The sequence below is a fragment of the Neopsephotus bourkii genome, unplaced genomic scaffold (genome assembly GCF_033783945.1).
Source record: "Neopsephotus bourkii isolate Nb327-2 ecotype Australia unplaced genomic scaffold, CSIRO-AGI_Nbou_v1 NB_659, whole genome shotgun sequence".
NCBI lineage: Eukaryota > Metazoa > Chordata > Aves > Psittaciformes > Psittacidae > Neopsephotus > Neopsephotus bourkii.
This window is the reverse complement of record NW_026901158.1, coordinates 4296465-4321486: the sequence shown is the minus strand read 5'-3', so window position 1 is coordinate 4321486 and position 25022 is coordinate 4296465. Positions and strand designations below refer to the sequence as shown.

At 37.9% G+C, this 25022-nt stretch overlaps 1 protein-coding gene across 4 annotated transcripts in view; it reads right to left on the bottom strand.

The window, feature by feature from the left end:
* AK8 (adenylate kinase 8) overlaps positions 1 to 25022 on the bottom strand; it is a 65077-nt gene that overhangs the window by 19972 nt on the left and 20083 nt on the right. For all 4 annotated transcript variants that reach the window (XM_061352697.1, XM_061352699.1, XM_061352696.1 and 1 more), the window contains exons 7-11: positions 23418 to 23489; positions 22443 to 22643; positions 19744 to 19875; positions 17359 to 17448; positions 4741 to 4882 (exon numbers count right to left, since the gene is read on the bottom strand). In XM_061352697.1, coding sequence (XP_061208681.1) covers positions 4741 to 4882; positions 17359 to 17448; positions 19744 to 19875; positions 22443 to 22643; positions 23418 to 23489 — 637 coding nt within the window. The remainder of the gene's footprint in view (positions 1 to 4740; positions 4883 to 17358; positions 17449 to 19743; positions 19876 to 22442; positions 22644 to 23417; positions 23490 to 25022) is intronic.

Genomic DNA, 25022 nt, shown 5'->3' with positions numbered 1-25022 from the left:
CAGGCAAATTTAATTCTACAGATTTAGTACCTTGATTACCACATTATTTTTCTGGTAGGTTTTTTTTTTCCTCCCTGAAAATGAGGAGAAAATAAGATATAATTATAGTATTTCTTCTTTGTTCCTCAACAGATTTTTGTATGCCATCAATTAAAAACACATCTATTATAAATACACAATATCTATCATTTAAATTAAGCCAAAGTTTTAAAAATGCCCTGTAAGATTTTTCCATGTCAGAATAATTCAATCACTATTATGTTTCCTTGATGCAACTATTTTGGGACTTAGCTTGTTCCTTGATAGGATTTTAATTAAGTCATTTACATTTAATTTCCAAATATGTAGCTGTTACGGGAGGCAGCAAGGAAATGAAAAGCCAAAAAGAAACCTGAAGAGAGCCAATCTTTAACAAAAATATTTCTGATATAAAAATGAATCTGAGGAATACGTATTCAGTGATAAGTATTCCAGTCCATGTCTGGTAAACTCTCATATAATGGCAGCATGGTAGGGTCACAGGGGTTCTATTAGCTCAATTAATGAGGAGTAAGATAAGGCTAACACCTAGCTCTTCAAACGGCTAAAAAATAGAGCTGATAGTAATGGAGTTATTAACCTTCGCCAGCCATTGAATTTTGCTGCTGATTCAAACTCCATTTCCTAGTTCAGGCCTCCATTAATAGGCTGTTTATTATCCCTAATCCACATTGGGATCAGCTGCAGAAATATGAAAGCCCCATGTACAGACCAACTAGTTAAAATAAAAATATTCTTTTCCATTCTGATTTTTCCCTTTTCAACATATTCACAGATTCTGCTTTAGAAATTAGGAGCTTCGTTATCCTGTACTGTTTGAAGACAGGTTCTTAGTAGTGTGATAAAAAAGAAACTTTAAATATATTATGTAAAAAGATGACATAATCAGGGATACAGCCACACCATTTTGAAGACCAAATAAAACACTGCTGGAAAACTTGCACCAGAGAAGCAAGTGCTGTTTATTTTCTCTACGGGGAAAGAGAAAACTATAATATTGGAAAAATGGATATTTGAGATATTATATATGTATTGTTTGGTCAATCCTCCAGTTCATCCCTCCCCTGCCCAGCTTTGTCTGTCCACTTGTATTGTTTGTAGATTCAACTGTAATATAATTAGTCAATACTGAAATGTAAAACAATTCACCCTGGATTCAGATCAGATGGAAAAAACAAAAGGAAATGATGGAATAGGGGAACTTAGAATCCCAGGACACACTTAGCAGCAGAGCCCATCAGCACAGATGCTTTATCAGCTTGAGGAGACCTCTAACATGAACCAGGCTACAACTTTAACTACAGAGATCTTGAGTTAAAGGGTTTTTAGGCTTCTCACCGAGTCTGTACACTTTGTGATTTTTCAGTACGTTTTCAGTGAAAGCAACACCGTATTCTTCAATAGTCTACACACACAAGATATTCCAACAAATATCACAATATCATCCAGCAGAGTATCAGCGATTAGGAGTAATGGAGTTAAGATAAAACTAAAAAAAGGTTATGCTAACATATATACATCCAGTGTTACCCTCAAAACTGAATGAAGTTCTGTCTGTCCCATGAAATCAAAAGAATTTAGAGAAGGTAAAGAACAGGGAAACAGGATGATCAGAATAGTGAAATGACTTTTAGGAAACTAAAGGATAAACAGATCCAAGTTCTTTGCCTGGGACAGAGATGACTGAACAGTCACACACAAGCAGCTTATAAAATCAGGAGTGTTAGGAGACATGAACAGGGTATGCTTATACCTGTTTCTCCGTAGAAGAAAGGAACCCAGAAAAAACACTGTGAAGTTTTTTCATATGACAGTCAGCGAAAAAGTGAAACTCCTTTCCATATGATATATGGTGGAGGCCAAAAGGACAGTGTTGAAAAAGAGACTGTAAAGTCAAGCAAAATGGGCTATTAGACAGTTGTCCAGATGACCCTCTAGCTCAGGGAGTTCTTAAACTACTGATTGCCTTCAACTGGCCTGGAACCAGCACTCAGCTGGTCAAAAACTAGCTAAAGCTAATGACAAGAGATACTGAACAGATGATACTGCCGCTGCTGAGTCTTATTTTAACTGTAAGTTTGGGAGAGAGCAGAAGGGGTAAGAAATATTTTGGTAGATACCAAATAGAACTTTTCAGTATATTAGAACTATCTATGGTTTTACTATATATTTCTTACTGTTGCTCAAGCATCGACAATTAAAAAAGCTATCTGAGCTTCAGATGCCAACCTGTAATTGGATTTGAATTCCCACTTACTGTAGGCACTAAGTGGTTAATGGTGTTCTTTTACCAGATAGCTGAGAGTCCACTAATAGATTCAGCTTCTTAGTTGCCCTAAAGGCTGCCACAGTTCAATGCGATTAGGATCCTGTCCACTTAAGCAGTAACTGCTTCATAGGGAGGAACATAGAAAGCGATACATGTCTTCTCTGAGTACAGAAAGAGCAGTCTTTTGGTAGACAGGTTTTGTCTGATAAGGCAGGTTTTCCTGCATCAGGCTGTAAGCAAACCTTTGCTCTACTGAAAATTCTAATTTAAAGAAACCCCTGTACCTTACTTTTTCAGTGGAAAAATGAATTATTTTCCTTTTTGTTCCAGGGTAGTTCTTTGGGTGCAGTGGCTGATGCTGTATAAGTTTTTTTATTATTACATTTTAACAAACTTTATAGCCCATTTTGTTTGTTTTCAAATAACTTTATTTTCCTTCTTTTCTACCATCAATTACTAGGTTTGTTTTTCTTTCCATAAGATGGAGGAGTCAGGAGACTGATCCTGCTCAATGCTGTATAATTTAGTATTATGTGTACTAGCTTTATGAGGTGGGAGTCAGATAAAACATAGTATTTGAACACTAACCATTTATTAGCTCTAAGGAATAGATTTGTGACTTGACAAGCAGACAATAACTCTGGGTTCTGATCAGCCAAAGAGGTCTACTTTGAGTTCAAAACACAGAGTAACATACTCTTTCACAAATAATTTTGTTTACTGATGTGACTAGATTTTAATAATAAACTTGATATATATGTAAATTTATTTTAATCTAATTTCATCAACAGAGCCTTCCTAAAAATGAGACTTTGTAGATTGCTCTGTGTCTGATTTATAGATTTCTGCATCCTATTCCCAGATTGATTTCAAGGCTATAATTCTATCAGGTTTTTCTCCTGATGTCAGAAACACCACCTCTGCAGATAGTGTTTTATAACTAGCATCACAACTGAAACTGAATTACTGCCCTGCTATCCTATGCTGCAATATGTCCTTTTGTTTATAATCACCCTCTCTCCCTTATATACCTACTACTTCAGTTGCCTGGAAAATACCAGCTCCAAAATCAATCAGATAGCATGATGTCTATTTTTGTCCCTTACTTCAACCCCTGTAGAAAATTGGAGGGGCCAAATTCTTAACTCATATGGGTATGCAGAGCTCTTTAAAGAAAACGGAAGCTGAGCAACCGGCTCAGTGCCTAATTTCCACACATACAATTTTATGAGTTGCTCTTCTTCACTTGATGAGGTCTTGATCCTGTAAAGGCACAGCTGGCACTCATTTGAGTATTCACAGTGCTCTCAGATACATGTTTAGGGACTCAGGACCTATCTTCTGAATGCATATGAGGAATAATCCATGGGAAATGTTACTTAACTGATAAGTAACATTTCAAGATTCCTTTTCCCTTTTTTCATTAAATGGATTCTTGCTTAAGATATGTACTGCATCACTTTTAATAAAGCAAGCCACTGCTGTTTTCACATACTTTCATTTTCAAAACTTGATACCATGACTGCTGCTAACTCCCTCCCTTTTCACTCTCCTCTCTTCTCCCTCCAACTCAGTCTTACCCTTTTACATCTTTCCACTATGCCCTGTATATGGGAGGGGACTGAGGGCAGCCACACAAAAGACACAGGAGTAACTTTGCCAATTTAAACACTTATGTGGGTAAAACACCTTTTCCACTATGAGTTTTTAAGTAAGAATAACTTCCTGGAAGCATAAAAGACTACAAATTTCCAATGTATGCCTTTGGAATGGAAGCTGTGTCAGCCAGCGGTATGGACTGAACCAGGAACCATTGGAAGGGGAATGGAAAAGCCTGTCAGCTTTGATGAGTCCACCAGCATCTCAAAACCTCAGCACCTTTGAACCAGTTGTAAAGAGTAACCCTATTTTATCTGCCTGACACTCATAACAGTTATCTTTTGATGCTCATTTCTCTTGCATTACATTTCTGAACATTTCATTATAGCTCAAATAAAATATAATTCTCATGTTGTTTTTAATTATTTCACAAAACCCAAATGTCTCATAATGAGCTCCTCACAATACTAATATATTTCTATGACATTATGCCAACTCTAAAGAAAGAAGATGTAGATCCCTCTCCTGCTGCAAATAAAATACACCTTCTGATATAATCCAAACTCTAATCCATTTCTTATGCTTTGCCTTTAGAGGCGACTCAAACAAATAACCAGAATAACAAACCTCTTTTCTCTCCCACAGTTTGGCCATCTGGAGGATTTGTAAGGCCAGTGCTCCATTTCCTACTCTCCAGGAGCAAGACCCCTTTTCTAGCTAAGGCAGTAATAAGTAAGACGCAACAGCTTATACAATGCCAATAAAGATCAGTATCTTTCCATAAACAAATTTTTCATATGTGTAATGTTGTGATTACTAAATGTATATCTTACCTGTTTGGAACAAAATGAGATTCTTGCAGTTGTTCTCCCTGCTCCACATCTTTTGGGAAGCCATAAAGCACCCATCCATTGGTCATGCAGTCTGGCGCACTTAGGCGTTCCGTCAGGATCTTCATCACAAGCTTGTCTGGGACTGCAAAGAATTCAAAAGATAATTTTTATTTTGTATGCTGAGTCTGCAATTAAGGAAGATACATGCTACTTTTTCTGGTTAGACTGCTACAGGAACTAAAACACAAAGAGTTATTCCCATTTATGATTGATAGACTTTGGAGAGAGGAGTTACTGTTGACTTTTGCATCTTTACAGTGCTACCATGGAACCCCCAAACTCGTAAAGAATTGCAGGACTAAAGCAAAGTATTTGGTAAAAACTGATGCCTACAAAAATCTGCAATGTAGTTTTTCCTTTCAGCCCTGCTGGGTTGATGTCACAGTGAAGTGTGTGACACAATCTTATCAAAATGCAAAAATAATGACTTGACTTGTGAAAAAGAAGCCCTAAAACAGGAAAGAAATTTTTGTAGCAGTCTGTATTTAACTTCACAGATGACAATGGCTCTGCCACAGCAGGGTGGGTGCAATACTTCTTCCATTTGCCCAAAGGCTTGAAGCTTTTACAACTGAAAATACATTTCTGAAATGTATTTCAAGTAGTGTAATTACTGCATTGATGGCTCCTAATTTTAGAGATAAAAGTTTTCTTTATTATTATTTTTCTTTAGGGCAAGAGAGATCACCAGCATGATGCTAACTGAGGTTCCAATTACTATGCAGCTTTTAAAACACTATTTCATGGGACATAATGGTAAGGAGGCATCCTGCATATTTTCACTGAAATATTTCAATCAGACACTTAAACTTGCGTATCTTGTAATTTTATTTTATTTTTTTTTACAGAAGAATTGAATGTTCCAGTTCACCAAGAGCGACTATAAAATTTCCAAGGACTCTTGCAATGTGCTGGGCTTAGTGTTAAATAACCCCAAAGAAAGGTCAGCAAAATCACCTCAAGCTACTTCCCAAAGAAGCAGACTAAACAATTTGCAAGCAGCAACGAGAGTCCTTTCTCTTTATTTGTACAGTATGTCTTATACACTGTTGCCTCTACTGGAAACAAGTGATAAAAAATGCTACATAAATCCACATCATGGAATGTTGATGTTTTGATACTCACTCTGCCATCACATCTGCATACAAAAATACAACAACAATTGCTTGTAGGAGAGTAAAAGTGTCAGATTTCTAACAATGCAATTCGCTTTAGGACTAGCTGACAGGAATGTGCCTGTATTTTAGCCGAGTATATTATTAGCAGTGCACATTTATACCCTGAGTACAAGAAGGTTTTAAACCACAATGATAGAATCCACTTGCTTCCTGAAATTTAACATTTCCTAATGACCTACACCTCTAGCATGAAATTCATTACTTCTCCTTTAAATAATCAAATTACTGAGTTTACAGAATTGCGCTCAGGATTCAATGTACCAGCAAAAAGGGAGGAAAACCACAGGGAATTAATTAGAAAACAGATTAGTGTATTAATTGAGGATATCTACTTCACATGATAAAAAAAAAGAACAGGTTAAGGGGATGAATATTCTCCATCTGCTGAAAGAAAAAAGGGATGGAATAAAACCAGACACTTGACAGAGAGCAAAATGACAATGCAAAACTAGGCATTCCATTAAAAATAGGATTCATAAAATTAACTATACAATAGCGCAGCAGCAGGCAGAAACGTTATTAGACAGATGATACTTATCTAAGACCTGAGCTGCAGGCAGGCATAGAGGGGGTAACAGGAGAATTTCAGTGATGTTTACAGGGCAGTTGTTCTCCCCACCCTCCAGGTTACAAGAACTAATTCAAATCCAAGACATCCTAGTAGGAAAAAAGAAAATAAAATCCCACCTTCTCTTTCCCCAAGATGTATTCCATACAAAGACCAGCGCAATATTCCTGTACTACTGAGTCTCTGGCTGCAGCACTAAACTTTCTGTATTGCTGCATGTTATTTTATCATGATTCCTACTGGAATTATTAACATAGATTTACAAGGATGACAAATTACATGTTTGGTTTGGGTTGTTTGTTTTGTTTTTCTGGAAACATTTTCAGAATGCTTAAAACAGTTTTGCGATGGACTGGGATAAAAACCCTACAAACCCCTGAGTGAAACTGCACTGAAGTGGTATTCTGCCAGAGCCGACATCCCTGTGAGCTGAACAGGGAATCAGAGGCAGAGGCTGAAAGCCCCAGGAATGGCACAGAGAAATAAGCGGTAGGCTGTACTGTTGAGCTTCCAGCAGATCATAGGAGATTCTCCAGTTCCAGGGGCCAAACTGCTTCAATCCTGCATATGGGAAGTAGAAACATTACAGCCTACAAGAAAATTAAAAAGGACTTGTGATGGGAACTAGGCAGCATCTCCTCTGTGTGATCACTTCCCACAGGCCTTCTGTGAATCCTTATGATCAAAATTCTCCAATTTGGTCACTATTTTTGAGCAAAACTGAAACAATCACAAGACAGGAAGAAAACAATCAAGATGAAGTGGCAATGAATTAGTAGTTTATCTAATGACATGTCAGGTCTGAGGTATCTTGAGTAATACTGGGGATGTGTTCTAACCCTGACACCCTGCTAATTTCAGTGATGACTGACTAGAAGATACCAGCAATATACTTAAGATTGTTTGTATGCTCATGTACGTATATACATCACTGAATAATATAGATGCTTACATATTTTCTGTGCCTCCCTCTAAAGCTTGATGGTGAGAAATAAAACATAAACAAGTCAGACAGCAAGCTCTGCTCTCCTCTTGATTAGCAAACATACCTATCACTTCAACACAATAGGGGAACATAGCTTGTTGGCTGTTCAATGGCATTACAAAGTACATCAGCTGCCCTTGAACAGGAATAGTCACACTTAAAACAGCTGCATTAAAACTGTAAAACATCTTCCACAGACCAGAGGGGGATAAAAAAAGGAAGCAAGAAGGAAGAAAGAAATCAGTATTATTCTTATTTTGCTGCAGTACAGACAGAGTAGGTAATGAAGAACTCTGCAGTATGGTATTCCTTTTCACTCATGTGGAACTGTCTCTTGAATGTAAGGCAAATTAATAACCTGTAATTGGAGGGGCACACGGTCTGTAAGTAACTAGCCAGAGGTCTCCTGGCCTTAAGCACATGACCCAGTGGGCTATATAGCAAAGTAAAATTTAGAGCTTTTCTGATGAGACAGTCAATCTACATGTTTTAAGTAGATTATGAAGCACAAGAGCTTTGAATAATCAATTCCTTTTCAACATAAGCTTGTGTGAGTTTCCAACTCTGAAAGTTGGGGGAATGAGACTCTAGAGATATTTTACTTTATCATTAGAGAAGTCCAAAGATAAGTTTCTTGTAAAAATTACAATGCGCTACAAAGAGATATCCAGATTAGGTAATGTGGAAGCACATCTCTATTAAGGCGAGAAATGAAGGTGCCGGAGTAAAATTCGCCCCTCAGACAAAATGCTGCAGAGCTGCTGAGCTACGGTGATGCCCTGTGCTGACAGCACCATACAGAACTGTGGACCACGGTCATGGTGAACCTCAGAAATGGTGTATGTGGCAGAATGAGGCCAGCTCCATATAGAAATGCAATTCATTCATGCCTACATCTTTGCCTAACATTGATACCACACACCAAAACTCCTTTATCTCCCGGTCTGTCTCAACCATGTTAATGGTCTAGACTACACAGCTGAATTAGCAGCTGTGGACCTAAGAAGTGATCTAATCAATTCATGTCTATGATCAGGCAGGGGACAGGCAACAGAGGCTTAAAGTGCTGCTGTTCATACTGGAACTGCTGCGTGGACACATAGGGATTTTCTATCTCCAGGGCTGTCAATCATCAGACCATTTAAAAAATAAATTTACTTCCCAGAGCTTCAAAGGTTTTCAGAGGTAGAAGGTACTCCTTAGGAAAAGCAATTCCTCATGAAACTCATAGGAGTGTGGCCCATTAGCTCTTACCCAACCGATAGATCTGCAGGACTAATAGAAAACCGAATCAGGCAATCAGTTACAAAATCATGCCATCTGCTCCAGACAAAAGTAACAGAACGTTAAAGGCACATACTTGGGAGAATTACAGGGCACTATTCTCCAATAGCTTCAGTGCTGTCAGTGCTCCAAGCTATACGATTATCATATTTAAATTGATTCCTCCTCCATATATTACCCCTTAAAACTGACTCTGAAGGGCACTGACTCACTTCTCCAAACCTATAAAAGCTCAATTTTAAGTCCAGCATAAATGCATCTGCATTTGCAGCTTTGTGCTGCAAAAAGTTTCAGGTCCTTTAGACAATATTGTCCATTTATCCTTTACCCTTCTCTTGAAGAATTTTTTTAGGCTAGGTCTGCAGACTTTCACAGTTAATTCAGATGCCTGAGGCTTGATTCCAGAACTTGACAGTTAACATCTTGCCCTGAGTATAAACTAGCGCCAAAGGCTACTTCCCTGGATTGTCCTGTCAATCCTAAATTTAGCAAAGCGTGAGATTTGCTTATTTTATTGCTCTATAAACTCTGGGTTACACACAACAGGTCATTTTATTTAGATCTTTTAGAGAAGTGTTCTATTTTCTCACCCACATTAAAGTCCTCAGAGACGGTAACAATTATCAATTGGGTTTTAATGTGTCGAAGAATGATTCAGCAGTGATTTACCATCCATCCCATAGGTCAATCGATATTTGAATCTAACCCTGCCAACACGTCAGACTCGTGACCACGGGCTGCTGTCCCGCTCCACAGCGCACAGCCTGCTGTAGGCAATAAACCCTCACCCCGGTATCTCTCGCTTTGGGGGGTACAGGCCGGTTTATACCCCAAGCACCGAGGTGCGGGGGGAGCCCCGCCCGGCCGGCCCAGCTCCCTTGTTCTCTACCGCCACCTGCCGGGGGCGGCGGGCAGCGCGGGGCGGCGGCGCCCGGTACCGGGGCTGTGAACGGCTGAAACCTCGGCGTGATTCATTCACGGACATGATTTAAGCTCTCCTTAAGTACCCTAAGTAAGACCTCGCGGCCCTTGCTGGCGCTCTGGGTCCCGAAGCCAGCGCGGAGCCGGCAGGTGAAGAGGCGGCGTGGAAAACCCCTCCAGTAACGTAGCGTTGTCAAGGAACAGTAAATCCCGGTCAGTCACCTCATCAAATGGCAAATTGACATCGAGATGTGATGCCACTAATTTTACATCTACAGCACTGCCGAGAATAGGTGCCTGCAGGAACTGAAATGATTATTTTAATACACTAAAATAAATAGTATGGTAACATATTTTCTTTCTACATTTTATATTTTTTGTCTTCAAATATACCAGAACCTCTTATTTTATGGAGTTTTTAGTAATTTAAAATAGAAATTAGCTGCATTAAAGAGGAAGTGATGACATTTTTGCAACAGGTACCTTTCAAATCATAGATCAAATGATAGGTGATAAACGAAGACCTTCAGAAACACCCATGAAAGGAGCACATCTTGCTTTCTCCCACAGTTATTAAGTCAGAAATCCAGGAATCTACACCTGATCCCATTCAGTGACTAGGTAAGATTCCAGCCCCTTACACCTGTCAGTGGCATCTTCAGATCTAGCAACGGAAATTGAGCCCAAACTGGTTATTCAGCATACAAACACAAAAAGCATTTTTTTCCCCCACTAAAAGGCCTCTGGGATGTTTTCAGTGTCTGTGGGTAGCTGCCTAATGCCCAGGTACCAGTGACACAGGAGTGGTGCAGAGATTAATACCAGAGTCAGGCTTCACACACCTAGGTTCCCATCCACCCTCACTCACTTACTGCGGTGCAGCTCAAGTTCAACTTGGTTTCTGCCTCAGCTTTCCCACCCGCCAGACAACAGCTACTCTGAATTACCTCACAGGGATGCTTCCAACCCGAAAGTTTCTAAAAGTAGTAACAAAATCTGTATGTGCACTATTTCTTTTTACTACTCCAGCTTCTGCAGGGAGAATAGCACTAGACTCAAGACAGCAACCCATGTAACACATCAGTTCCATTATCAACCACGTTCCCCATTTTCCTCCTTATTTCTAACCTAGTTCAGGCCTACTGAAGAACACAGGCCTTCTGACAGGCAGAATTTGTCCTACAAACCCCTTTTTAACAGTGATAAGATTACAAAAATGAATAAATTTGGTCTGATAACACAGTGAAACCCATCTTGGCATTCCCCATGTAGTGAGAAGGGAGGATGATGAGGGGTTTGCTGTCCTCAGTAGCAAGGCCTGGGGCCAGGACATGGTCTGAATCCCCAGTACTTGGGAGTCTCCCCTTGCTGTTCCTCCTGAACACCTACCAATCACATTAATAGGACATTCAAATATGTGAAGTGACACCCAAGATTTATTAAATGTTCTGTCATTAAAAAAAAGTCTGTTTCATACAGGAACCTGATTCTGTGCATATGATACCCAAAGTAGAGCCAAAGCCACGGTGAGCATTCAAGACCTTTTAACTTACAACCTGTTATACCCCCTTCCTCACACAAATCACCAGATCTCAGCGGCACTGTATAGTACAATGGATGCCTAATACTGGACTATTGATACTCCAGTAAAGTTAACAGTGAATAGAGCTGCAAAACCAGAAGACTGGCAAAATCTATATAAGGAGGCCAATACCCACTGGCTGACTTCTTATCGCAGTTGCTCCAGGAAACAACTGCACTAGACTCTTAAATAAAATCACACTGATTTTGTCTGCTCTGGCTTCCAGGGTGTTGGGTTTTTGCTGTTTTGTTTTTACTCTTAAATGGGATGGCCCATTTAAGGCTTTAAAATTGGCTTTGTAGACTGAGTCTCCCAAGACTTGCTTCAGCCTTGAATATCTGCCAGCCAGACATGCCAATCTTGATTGTTGTACGATGCGTAAAGAAAAATATATTCTAGATTTTCAAATAAAGGAAAAGGGGATCTAATTTATCATATTTAATGATTCAAAACACAAAAAAGTGAAATTCAGGAAAGAAGTTGACAACTGACTCCCTCTCTGCCTTCATGTAAAACTTCCTATTCTACAACCTTGCATCTTTAATTAAAAGAGGAAAAAAAACCTAAATTTTATTTTGTTCTCTTGACCACCAATTTTCTCTTAGTAGGAAAAAAGACTGCTACCTATTTTCCATAAGAAAACCTTTGTAGCAGTCCCAGAGGAAAAGTCAAAAGTTTGACTTGAAAAACGGAGCTACTTCAAAAGCATTGTCAAACAGAGGTGAAGGTTTCTTAAAAATCATAAATTATAGTGCATTCATAAATATCTCCATAACTTTACACAGTATATTTGTAATGGAGGTGTACATATAGCTGAACATATAGCACCGTTATAAAACTATCTTAAATAAAGTAGAAAATCAATTTGTTTATTAGCTACTGTTTGGGCTCTGTGTGTGTGTGTGCATGTGTGTGAAAAATGAAAGAAAAATGGAGAGTTTTTTTCAATAATAAAAAGGGAGTTGCACTGCAGGGCCCCTAAAGCTTGTGAAAAATTAAACTCGACGGATTCAAACTGTCCTATTTCCACTTCAAAAGAGAAGAGGCACTGAGCTCTTCCCAACTTATCTTCAAACGCCCAGCACCCTAGAAAGTTTCTTTAAAAAAAATAAAGTCTCTAGTTCCCCCAAGCACTGTACCCGTTACTGGAGCTGCTGTCTCTCCCTCTTCTAATTATACCCATGTGAGTCTATTAATCAACTTGTAAATTATTTAGAGAGCCATGCGCTGTCTTCAGCTAGTACAAACACACTGCATGCAAAGACTTGCTGAAAACCAATGGAGCTCCCAAAGGGTCTCTCTGCAATGTTCAGACAGCTTGCAGCTCGCCAGTACAGCGCTGTTAAAAACAAGAAATAACACTAAGCTTACCTCCTCAGATATAAAGATTTACTCAGCCTTTCAACTCTGAAACTCTTTGCAAGTTTTTAACAAAGACGAAGCTGCTCTATTGTCAAGTCTGTACTTCACACTGAGTGACGAGAATATTAATTTGATGTAAAAAACCCCAACAACCCCAAGTGCTTTCAGTGAGTCTGTGATCACAATCACCAGGGGACCCCAACTTTCAGAGGTTCCACCAAAAAGCACCCCTTTAAAACCATTCCAATTTAAAATAATGGGGAAAAATAATCTACATTTGTACAGTAATAGTTTTTATTAGAAAATAGGAGAAATTAGGGAATTCCAGATTTTACCCCCTACATACAAGCTGCCATTGGGGACCACTTCAGATATTACTACTTAAAAAATAGAAAAAGAAAGGGGAAAAAACAACACAGATTGTGTGTGTTCAGCTCTAACAGGCTGCAAGCAGTGCAGTGTTCTCTGTCTTCCACAAATCAGCTCTCCTTGCCACCTGAATCTTCATTTTGGTAGAAAAAACAATTACCCAAACTAATAGCAGTTCTCCCAGCTGAAAAGCAGAATCTTACTGGTTTGGAAGTGGGGGTTTTTTCTCCCCCTAGCTCTTCATGCTGTTTTCCTGTCGTCTCTTTTTTCTTGGCTCCATTTATTGCAGCCTTGCAAACAGATATATTAATTAGTGATCACTCCATGCTATTGCAGCATGAGAACACAGCAAATTGAACAGTGGCATGCAAATTCCTTTTCAACTGACTAATGACCGTTCCTATTTTTGTGATGCCCCCAACACCAAATAGCTTCTGCTTCTATTTTCATTAATCAAATCCAAACATCTCAAGGGGCAAACACCAGGGATATTTAGGGGAATATGCTTTCTGCATTTTTTTCCTCTCTCAAGGTATCAAATTCTGACAGACACCTTTAAAATGGTGAACAGAGATCCTGCAGATGGACCCTTAAATTAATGCATGCCCATGTTTTCAATGAGACAGGTAGAGAAGGCCATCTAGCCCTCCTCAGAACTACAGCAACCCGAGGACATGAATACTGCATCAAGGTCTTCATCATGACCGTGAGGTCTATGACAGGCTATCTACATATTCATCATTTGTCCACAGCCTGAATTACTAGAAGGGGAGGACCAAGCTCTTCACAACATTTCAGAAGGAGTCAAACTGAATGGATTCAAGTTATTTTGCTGCCTATGGAAGTGTTCTGGCCACTACACTCACCTCTTACTCCAAATGGCCTGTGCTAAACTTCTGATCAAGGTTTAAACAAACTGAAGTTAGTGACCAGTGGACTGGTCTCAGACTGTGTAATTTTCTGCCCGAGTATAGTTAGCAATAATTGCCCAGCATTCAGTGGAAACCACAATATCCTAAAGAAAAAGGATGTGCATTTCAGAGTGGTTGTCCAAAGAACAGCTCTATGTTTATGACAGAAAGCAATCAGGTTGCTGACCTTCCCACTGAAAAGAGACTTTTCAGTATTCAGTGTGCACCAACTGTAGACGAGAATGTACTGGCAATTACAAAATTAATGGGCTCAAATATAACTCTGCTACCTTCATTAAGCACAATAAATCACCATATACAAAACTGACAAGTTCGATAAAGCAGGAGATAAGGTCTTTAAGAGACAGCAAACACTAGAAAATACAGAAAATAGGAATGCACTGAGTAGCCTTCTGCGGTAAATAATGTAATTGCCTGGGCTCTTGAAGTACATGTTGTACACATGAACAGCCATACAGGAAACACAAAGAATGTTTGTTAATCCTAAACCCAAGAAGAGATCTGAGTTAGTCAACCATAACTAGAATAGAACAGACAGTGGGCAGCCTCAATAATTCAATAATGAGTTAGCTTTGAATAAGCTGGATTTTGAGTCTTTTTATGACACCACAACATACCCTGCTGGCATATCTTAAATGACTAATTGTATGCAATCAATTGTGTCCACAAGAAGGAAAACCACACTGAAATCAGTCCCTAGGGAAAGCATTTTAAGAATATATGAGGCATGCCCTCAAGATTTTATGGCACTAGTTTCATTTTGACTACTAATGATTTGAACACAGCATTGCTCCCGGCCTGCCTTTGGTTCCAGGATATTCTGTGATAATACCACTTGCATGATTCCTTGCCCAAAGAACAACTAAGTTTACTTGGTACCTAACTATAAATGCAATGAAAAATGTTGAAGTTCTAACTGCTATTCCAGCTCTAACACTGTCTGCTATTGATTAAACAAACTCTTTTTAAATGTGATTTTCTTGAAATGGAACGTAGTCAATCACAGTGTGAGAATCCTTCCTCTGCATTAACCTGGCTGTACCTCTGTAGCAAGACTGCAAGAATCCCTTGCCCATCTTTCCTCTTCAATACACTATGTTATTTCATTTTCCCCAAACCTCTTGTGAGGGCAGTAATGAATTCTTGTTAGTGTTTACTAATGTAAATTCATTCTTTGCTATCCCTGGGAGAGGAGGATTAGCAAAATGACAGAACTTATTATTTCTGGTATTGCTATATAATACTTATTTTTATTCAGCCCTTAATTAATTTATTTAATTTTGAAATAAAATATATGTGCCCACAAGCAAAGAGGGATTTTTTTTCTTAGCAGAATGCACAGAAATACAATTATTTTCCCATTAGCATTCAGAAGCATTGTACAGCTTCATCCTTAACCTGCTACATTAAAAAAAATAATCTCAATCTGAAATAATTTCTAATTTGGAGGGAGAAAGGAGCTACAAATTCAATTTTATTTTCCTGAGACAGCTCCCTTGCACTAAGAATGTGTGTATTTTAAGGAGTGGCTAAAAATTATAACCTGTGCAGTTATTTTACTCTACTGGGAATGCTTTTGGTATCTCCTTTAAGACACCTTAATGGTTAAGATGAAGTTTCTAAAATACACAAAAGAGCATTTTAGGAAAGAAAGCTCTTAAAGGACCTATCTTTGAATAAATAGATCATCCAAACTCCCATCTCAGCCACAGCTGAAATTAAAGGAGTGAAGTATTTAGAGTGGCTGTCCTCTACTTCACAGAGATAAGAGGTGAAATTACAGTATACGCATAAGATTCTGAAATTAACGGATACCATGAAAAAACATGGGCCCAGAGCTTAAGATGATCTCCACATGTGAGTTAAACTGCGCAAGCAGCCACTTCCGTATCAATCACACTATACACGTAAAGTTATTTCCACACATGAAGACCTAGTATCTATTGCAATTAGTATACACTAAGATCTCCTGAGTTAAATGGCCATCCTGATTAGCAGTGTCTCTAAATCAGAAAATCCTCTACTGGATCTCTGAGCCCATGTTCCAGAGGACTCAGCTTCCCTTTCAGGCTGTAGAGATTCATGCTTTCCATTCCCATGGTTCCCACGTAAGCGCCTAGTCCCAGTGATATGGTGACTGACACAGAAAATTAATGCACTGAACTCGCAGAGTTACAAATAAATGCAATCCATTCACTAGAGATGAAGTTTAGAGTTAAAATGTATTACCTCATGGCTTGATAAAGTGCCTGACAGAGGGATAGAATACCCAAAGCTGCAGGCTGCCAAAGGTCTTTTTGAAATGCTTAGAAAAGTACTGAATCTCTTGCTATGGTATCAAGGGAACCTCAGTTAATTTTATAGGCTCATGTTTCAGATCTGTGTAATTCAGTCTCAGAATTAAGCTATTGTGCAAAAAAAAGGGCACTTTCAAGCTTTCCACCTCACCAAATGACTTTCCTTGCTAAAACTAAAAGACAATGAAGATTTTTCTTTGCTCAGGGGGGTTTGCTCAAAATTCCATTAATACTGAAGCTTAACCAAGATTTCTCAATCTTAAACAAGATTGTCTCCTTTTAGTTGTATCGTTGGCAACCCTTTGGCCTGTTGCCAGAAACAGGACTGAAAGTTCCTCTTCCAGGCCATTGTAATTTGGAAAAACAAAACATTTTTACATGCTACTGAGATTTTACATGCCACTCATCCTTTAGAACTACAGCTCTTGTCTGATTTTTAATACCCACCACATCGAGACAGCTATCCTTGTGCAAGACAACTAACAAACACCTAAGTTTAATCTGCTGCCCTAAGGAGCTTACAGTATTCATGATTTATCTGAAATCACCGCAGAGCCTTGCAAAAGCAAAGAATGCTTAGATATTCTTTGTGGTAGTCCCTTCCTATGACCAAAAATGCTGATAGAAATGAAATGCAAATAAACTTTAAGTTTAAAATATTTTCATGAAAATAATCTACTAAAAGTAATTAAAAAAAACCACAACATAGTCTTTGTTACAGCCCACTTGAAATAAAAATGAAACACAATCCTGTGCTTTAAGTGACAGTTTAAACATTTTAAAATTCTACATCAGAACTCTGATTTTGATTTAGCGATAAAACAAGGAATTCAAATTTTGGAAGGTGTAGAAGAAACCTAAATTTCATTGGAACAGTGAACTATTTGCTTTGAAGATATCAAAGAGCTCAGCAATCTAACTTCTGTTATGCAGTGCTACAAATCACATGTAAGGACTGGAATTAGTCACCAGATTACTCGGATGTAACTCAGGTTAGAATCTGACCAAGAAAAATTCACTCACAATTTATTTTTTTGCCACAAATTTTTAAGTACAGTGTAATGAGACAACGTGCCCTACCTGGGTATCCACTGTCAATGTAAGTCTTAACGAGTTCCCCAAGTTTTGTCTTGCCTGCAACAATTTCCTTTAGCAGTTGCCCACAGCAAACTAACAGGAAGGCAGAACAAAAAAGACACAAGGTTAAATTTTAAAAAGGAAGCAACAAAGAAGAGAAATAAAACCCAGAAGCTGCATAATGGAATAAGGTCACTGAATAAAATAAAAGTTGCAGGGTTTGGGGGGGTGGGTGGTAGGATCTGTTTTTTTTTCTGGCCAAGCAGAGCTAAAAGCAAAGAGTCTGAGCAGGGGAGAATACTGAATAAAAAAGAATACATTTGGCAAAGAACATATTAAAAATAGACATAAAGATATTAATCAAATATGTTTCTGAAATAACAAGTCGAGGATTGCTCGTGGTTTTCACTTTTTATAAACTTGTAAATACTGAATAAAGTAACACCTGCTGAACAGCATCTCAGCAGCTCAGCTGGAGGTCCAGGAAAATCTGCAGTTCAAGGGAGTGACTCCCTGGATCATTTAATGATCATGTAAGAATTATATTTAAAAAGCTGTGCTAATGCAGTATTATAATTGACTTCTAACACACAGAACACCAGGAGATGCAGATTTAAAATTTTAGTCAGGACAGTGGTACGTGAAATACTGCCTTTCTGACTGGAGTTACTGAGTCTCACTGCTACACAGAAGCTCAGTGCAACATACCTGACTTATTTCACAGGGAGGGAATCAAGGCATGGAGAGGTTATACAACCTCCCAGGTCCTAGTTTCAAATCCATTTTGGTTAGTATTAGATAAAAATCACTCTGTACATTACTGCATGACCTTTCAATTAATAACTGGAAGTTAATTCTACTTTTTCTGAAATCAAGAGCAGCAACATCTACAGCTGCACTGACTTTAATGGCAAGAGCAGCAAGCCCTTTCATCTGTTTTATCGCCATTAAAAAGCCTGTTTGGCAAACAAGAGGAACATCTCTTGGATACAGCTGATGGAATTTAATGTTTAAGCAACAAGGGATGAGCACAAATTTTAACAGTTACTAGCTGTCTTGAAGAAGAAAATTTGTGTCAATACATGGTGTGAATAAATGGTGTGAAAACATAACAGAAACTCAGTTCATAGACCCCAGTTTAAGAGAACTAATATATATATATAAACCTAAACTCAATCCAATTCATGAGACTATTTAAACATATAATTAGATTTTTAAGACTATGCTTCAATCCCACTATAATCTGAATACTGTTCTCAAAAATGACTGCCTATTGATGGTCTAATGATGGTCTATTAATTAAAGACTTCATTCTTCCAATATTTGGTTTACAGTAAATTTAAAATTCAACATACAGGTAAAGCAGTGTTAATGGTGTTTAGTAAGAGCAGCTGCAGCAGTCTCATCCAGTAGTTACTTTAGAAAGAAATGCAAATTTTGACCTAGATGAAAACACTATCAAACTTGCAGTTTTAAAAATAAAGTCCAAAAACATTAAATACATTCAGAAACATGAGGACAAGTTTTTTTAACACATTCAAACATGGTTTATTTTTCATTAAGCCAATGACAACATTATTAAAAATACAGCTTTGAATAAAACTACATTTACTTTTAATATGAAATTACAATCCACAGCAATATTAAAATAACTGATAGCACAGTCTATCAGTTTTATCTGTACTTTTCAGTATTTTTAAATAATTTAAATTTACCCTTTTCAAGTTCACCAGATATCATTTTAGTCACAGTTATGTATGGTTTTTAAAACACTAAAATAATAGTAAAGATTGCAAATAGAAAAATGCTAAACCTAGGACCCTGAACTGGCAGGTAGACAGTTCATAGCTGTTTCTGTGCCTGTAACGGAACTGTACAAACCTATGATCTAAGCATTAGCATGCTAACCATGAACAAGCATCATCTAGAATTTTCTGGGCCTCCTTTACCAAAGAAAGAGAGTGCACTTTCAAATAATCACTTATTTTCTACTACATTACTTCAGATGCACAGAACCTGACTCTTCATTATAGTTCAGAGTAAACTCTCTTTTAAAAGAGCCCCAGTTTTGGTCAGATAGCTGAAACTGCAAGGACATTACTCATGATCCACTGATCCACAGAATTCAGAGCACTACAGGAACTAACACATGGAAAAATACTGATGTAATGGGTATAAAAAATCATGTTTAAATAATGTTAGAGCTGGTTTGGCACAACATATGCTCTACTGGTTTACACTACTTCACTTCCTTCAAGAACTTGACATCCATAGCAATGGACAAACAGAAATTTTGTGAGCAAGTAGGAAAGACAGAGAGCAAAAGAGAAATGATCAGAAAGGGAGAAAAGGGGAATTGAGCAAAGTACGTATTTACTGAAAACTTACTGTTGACAACACCATATTTCTGAGCTAATAGCGCTGCCTGAAGGCTCTTCCCACTGCCTGGGGGTCCAAAAAAGACAATCCGTGGTGTAAAGGGGGCAGCTGATCGGTGCCGTGTTTGGACACAGGTAAGGACTAGAACACGAAGCAAGAAATAGAGTTTACATCCTATTTCTTTTTTTTTTTTAATTAATATAAATATTAGCTTATCTCAAAATAAAATTAAATTATGTTGATGATCATTTATTTTATCACTGAAACTTCCAGATACTCCAACCAAAACCGAGACACTGGTATCTGTCATGTCAGCAACTTACACCAGGAGGCACTTTAGAAATGTTACCATCATCATATTCCCTATACTTCCTTTCATCAGTAAATGTCAAACCATTTTAAAGAGTAGATTCAATTAATAGCTGCTCTTTTACCATGCTGTTTTTAGCAGAAGTAATTTTTGCTTGATAGGTACAATTTTACCATGCAAAATATAGAGGGATATAATAATTACATTTAATACTTTCTGCAGTTTCTGTACAAATATTTAAGTGTAAAAACTCAGGCTGTTAAATTAATATGACATTTAACCAGCTCTTTGTGTGTGGTTAACAGACTCCTAATAACAGTATTATAAACTTGTATCCTAGGATGTCATGACACAACACGGCACTGACAATGCACAACCCAGTATGATTTTATACTTTTGTCCATCATTTTTGCCTTGAGCTTATTTGTCCCATTCTACTGTTTGCTGGACATTACTCTTCCACATTTCGTATTGTGTAGGAAATACTACATTCAGGTCAATCTACGGATAAGAGCTTTGGAAAGACCACAGGACATACGAAGCGTCATGATGTAATGTATTATAGAGATCTGAACTCTGTTACAATTTCAAAAGAGAACCTGATAGATACCCAAGAAGCTAAAAGAAAACATGGCTTGGCAGTGAAGACAAATTAGGATCGTATTTGGACACAGCCAAAGGCTCTTACTCCCTGTGCCCCTTTTATGACTAACAAACAGGACAAGCTTAGACATTAACGTTTGTAAGAATCATAAAGCCCATACTAAAACCCCCAAAACAATCAGAACAAACAAAACCACAAAAGGATAAAAGGATTGATGGAGAGCACCATTAAGTATTTTAACTACCATTGTTAACACACAATGAATACTAACAAATTTTGTGAGGACCCTCTGTTAGACACTTTGGTATCATTCTAAAGTACATTTGTAAACCAGAAGCATCTCCAGCAAACTCCAGCCCTGGTTATTTCTAGGCAGTGAACCTGCAGAACTGAGAAACTCAGACTGCAACCACAGAGGATCGTGTACATCTCTCCAGTGCCACAGGCTGTACTGGGACATTACACCACACAAACTGAATTTGACGTCACACATCCCAGCATATGTGAGCAGTAATTGCATTACAGTTTAAAAGTTTACAGAATTTTATAATTCTATGAAACAATCCATAATAACACTAATATTGATGAGAGATCTCCTCTTTCTTTTTTCACACCGTACCTATAGCAATAAAGGAAGCTTAACAAAAACCCTGGAAAATCCTAACTGGAAAATCCTAACAGCAAATGTGTGTTTTGCTGCAGAACTTTCTAAACCCTGAGTATCAGCTACCCAAGGAGTGCTCCAGTTATTCTGAACATTTGCCATAACCCAGTGTATTGAAAAGCACAAACATTACAGGCAAAGCACCCTGCTTACAAATGATGCTTAATTTGCAGTAAATAACCAAGTTAATTAGGAGTAATGATCCCCCAGACAGTCTCCACAGCTAATTATTCTTTAAAAAAAGCCTCTGGCTGCTTGAGGCGCTGCAGAAAAAAAGATCTAGAGAGGATTTTTTTCATTCCAGTTTTCAATTTATCTCACTACATTATTAATTAATAATAATTAATATTCAGGCACTCACATTTTTATTTACAATTCAAGGCATGAATTCTTTATGAATGATGATATGAACTTTTAAATTTAATTAAGTAATTTAGAAGTAATTAATCTGTAAATTCAGAATATAAACTTCCTCCTTGTTTATCTTAAAAGTGCAGCACTTGTTATTAAAAAAAAGACCTTTTTGAGATGCAGCATTACTGGGATATAACAGATCATCTACAGACTGACAGCTACAAAGTACATTATCAATTGGTCTTTTCTGGCAGTTTCCTTATTCTCTTCTTGAAGAATCAACATTAAAAGTCAGATTGCATTACAGTCAAGCAAAGGCAAACAAGAACTGTTGAACAGAAAAGCTACCAGCAAGAACAGCTTTTAAATAATGAAATGTTACTGGCTTTGAACTACTCCTACTTCTTGTTACCAGACTTGTGGAAGGTACCAGCCCTTTGGGAGATTAACAACTGAGCCACAATGCAGCCTTTTAGAAGAGACTCTTGCAGAAATAACCATGACATTTGCTCTGGCTCAGCTGCTCCTTGGCAGGACTGTGGTGCTAAGACTTTCCAGTTACCTGCACTTACTCTAGTCCTATAAAATAATTACCAGGAAGAGCCCAAATGTTGTACTAGAAGGAACATAACTCAGCTGGGAGCCATCTGTGTTGACTAATCCTAATCCTACAAACTGTCTCTAACAGCTAGGAACCTACCTTTCAAATTTATATATAAATTTATATATAAAATAGTTTATCGACTATCAGATTTGCCATAAAGATGCATATTTACCCTGTGAGAGGACATCCATAGAAGGCTGGTCTGCATTGATTGATTTCAGAACTTTTTGGTAGATCTGGAAAATCCCAGGGAAGTTTCTGTGATATTCCAGCAGTTTTTTTGGTATCTCCTGTTCAGATGGATCTTCTGGTTTCACCAAACGTTCCTGTATCAGCGTATCACATGGCCAGTCAAAGGTCGTATGGTACACCTCTGAAAGTTAGACACTGATTAGGAACTAAGAGGGCTATTTAATAGGTCTTGCTCAGCTCCAAAAGGTTTCCTAACGAACAAAATCATGGTCTTTAAGCTTTAGACTTTGAGGCAAGCAATAACCTATGCACTTCCCTTCCTACTTGTACTGAAAGCTATTACTCTGCACATGCACAAACAGGAAGTAGCCAGGTTGGGGATACCTCTCCAAATTCTTAAGACTGAACCTTAAGCAAGTCCTTTGATAAACAAATCTCCCTTACAACAAATAAAAGTAATTTTTTAAGTTAAGAACATCCCTCCTAATTCCACTCTTAAAGCATTCAGTGGGATTTTTTTATTGATCACTGTCAGGATTTTATGTAATGGATGACTGCTACACAACAAACAATACAGAAGTCTATTTGACAGTCATTTAAAGGAAGACATCCATAGGCATACCTGCACCTCAGGAAAAAAAATAATCCCAGACTCTAGCAAAGATGCACAGCAAAATGTAAATTCATATAGGCAGATATAACCTTCAGATATTCTCTGCTATAGCCACAGTCTACTGTTTGCAGTCTAAATACTGAGCTTTGCATTTTCCATATTTTACTGGCACAGAAAATAATGCAACATCAACAAATACTTTTTCCAAACAGATGAATTTATAAATTCCTACTAGTTCTTAAAGGGATATAATTTAAGTTTGAATCCTATTGGCTTTAGAATGGTTCTGAGATCAAGCAATGCTCCAGTTTCTAGGGGAGATCAGGAGCAAACATACTGTACCTTCTGTGTTGGGATCAATCCTTTTCCCACTGTTCCTCTCAATCAGCACAGTGTCTGGAGCATAAAGCACAACTAGGCACAAAAAAAACCCAAAACAAAACAAAATGAAAGAAAAAAGTGTAGCTCTTGTTAGTTAATTGCTTTACTTCCTGTAACTGTTTAGATGTGTCCTAATACTAAAAATGGATGAATGCATTTCAAGCACATTTGCCTCAATCTCCTTTTCCAGTATTCTACCTGCAAAATACCCACTTTCAATCAGAATTTTGCTTCACCTCCTAAACAGCATAGTAGGACAAAAGACACATTAACGTATGTATCCAGTCCAATAACCATGAGTACACAGGCTGTCCCCATCATCCACTCTGGTTAACAAGGTTCTCTCTCACTTACATTGTATCTGGAGCCCAGGATGGAAGTACTCAGAGGTCACTCAAGACTGAATCTCTTCTATTTCACAAGCAATTTTTACCCAGGTACTTTGGTAGTGAGACCAGTGAAACTTATTTTCTGATAACCTCACAGAAAAGTGTTCAAACTTGATTAGAAAGCATCAAAAGCGGAATAATCTGTCAGGTCCCTAGGTCGCTTTTGGCTCATCATCCTCACAGTTAAACACTGTAATTTAATTACTATTTTCAGTGCATATGATTACAGATTAAAAAAAAAAATCTTCTTATTACTTTCTCTTCTGTATCAAATAGCTCTTCCAGATACTTTTTCTCCCTATTAAGGTACTCATATACCATAAATTTCTTCTCACCCTTCTTTTTGATTAGCTAGACAGACTGAGCTTTAAGATTCTCATTCAGGTCTTGGTGGCACAGATATAATTGTGAGCAAAACTCCACTTCAGATGTTATTAGGTATATTAAAAATACATGCAAGTACTAGACATTAAACATTTTTGCCTAATTCTATTGCAGTGACTTCTGAATTCTTCATTAACGGTCAAATCTCATGCAAATCAAATCCAAAGTGACAATTCATCAAGTTCACTAACGTTCTTTTCACTATCCACTGGCAAGCTCTACATTTAGCATTTACACTGTATTCCACACAATCATAACAATTCTTTACATTCTAAGAAGGTCCTCTAACCATACTAATTTGGGACAACTGGATTCTTCTAGATGGCAAGGGCAGCTGTCAAGGTCTTGGATATCAGCACTTTGCCAGTAAACAGATTCCTCTGAAATGAAGTAAGAATCCACCCATACCCTGAAAAGTAAAGCTTAAAACTGTGATGTTTCCACTTCACTTGGTGGAGTAAAGTTTGCATTCTTTACTTCAACAGAAGGATGAGTTTGTATTTAGGATACAAGGAATTGTTTTGGTCTGAGGATAAAGGTTGATTTCTAGAGATGGAAGGCAGAGACAACTGAGACTCACCCCTAGAACAGAAGCACAGATGCATATACCTGCTCAGACACACTTGCTGTGATTGCCTTGAATATACAGAACTCTAATGTGCAAGAAGAAAAGGGTTCACATGTGAAAGACAGAGTTTAAAGTCTCACAGGTTACCTTGAGTTCTTGAAGGAATCTAAGCCATATTGAAGTATTTTGCTGTGTGGTGACTCTGGTGTATTCAGTATCAGTGTG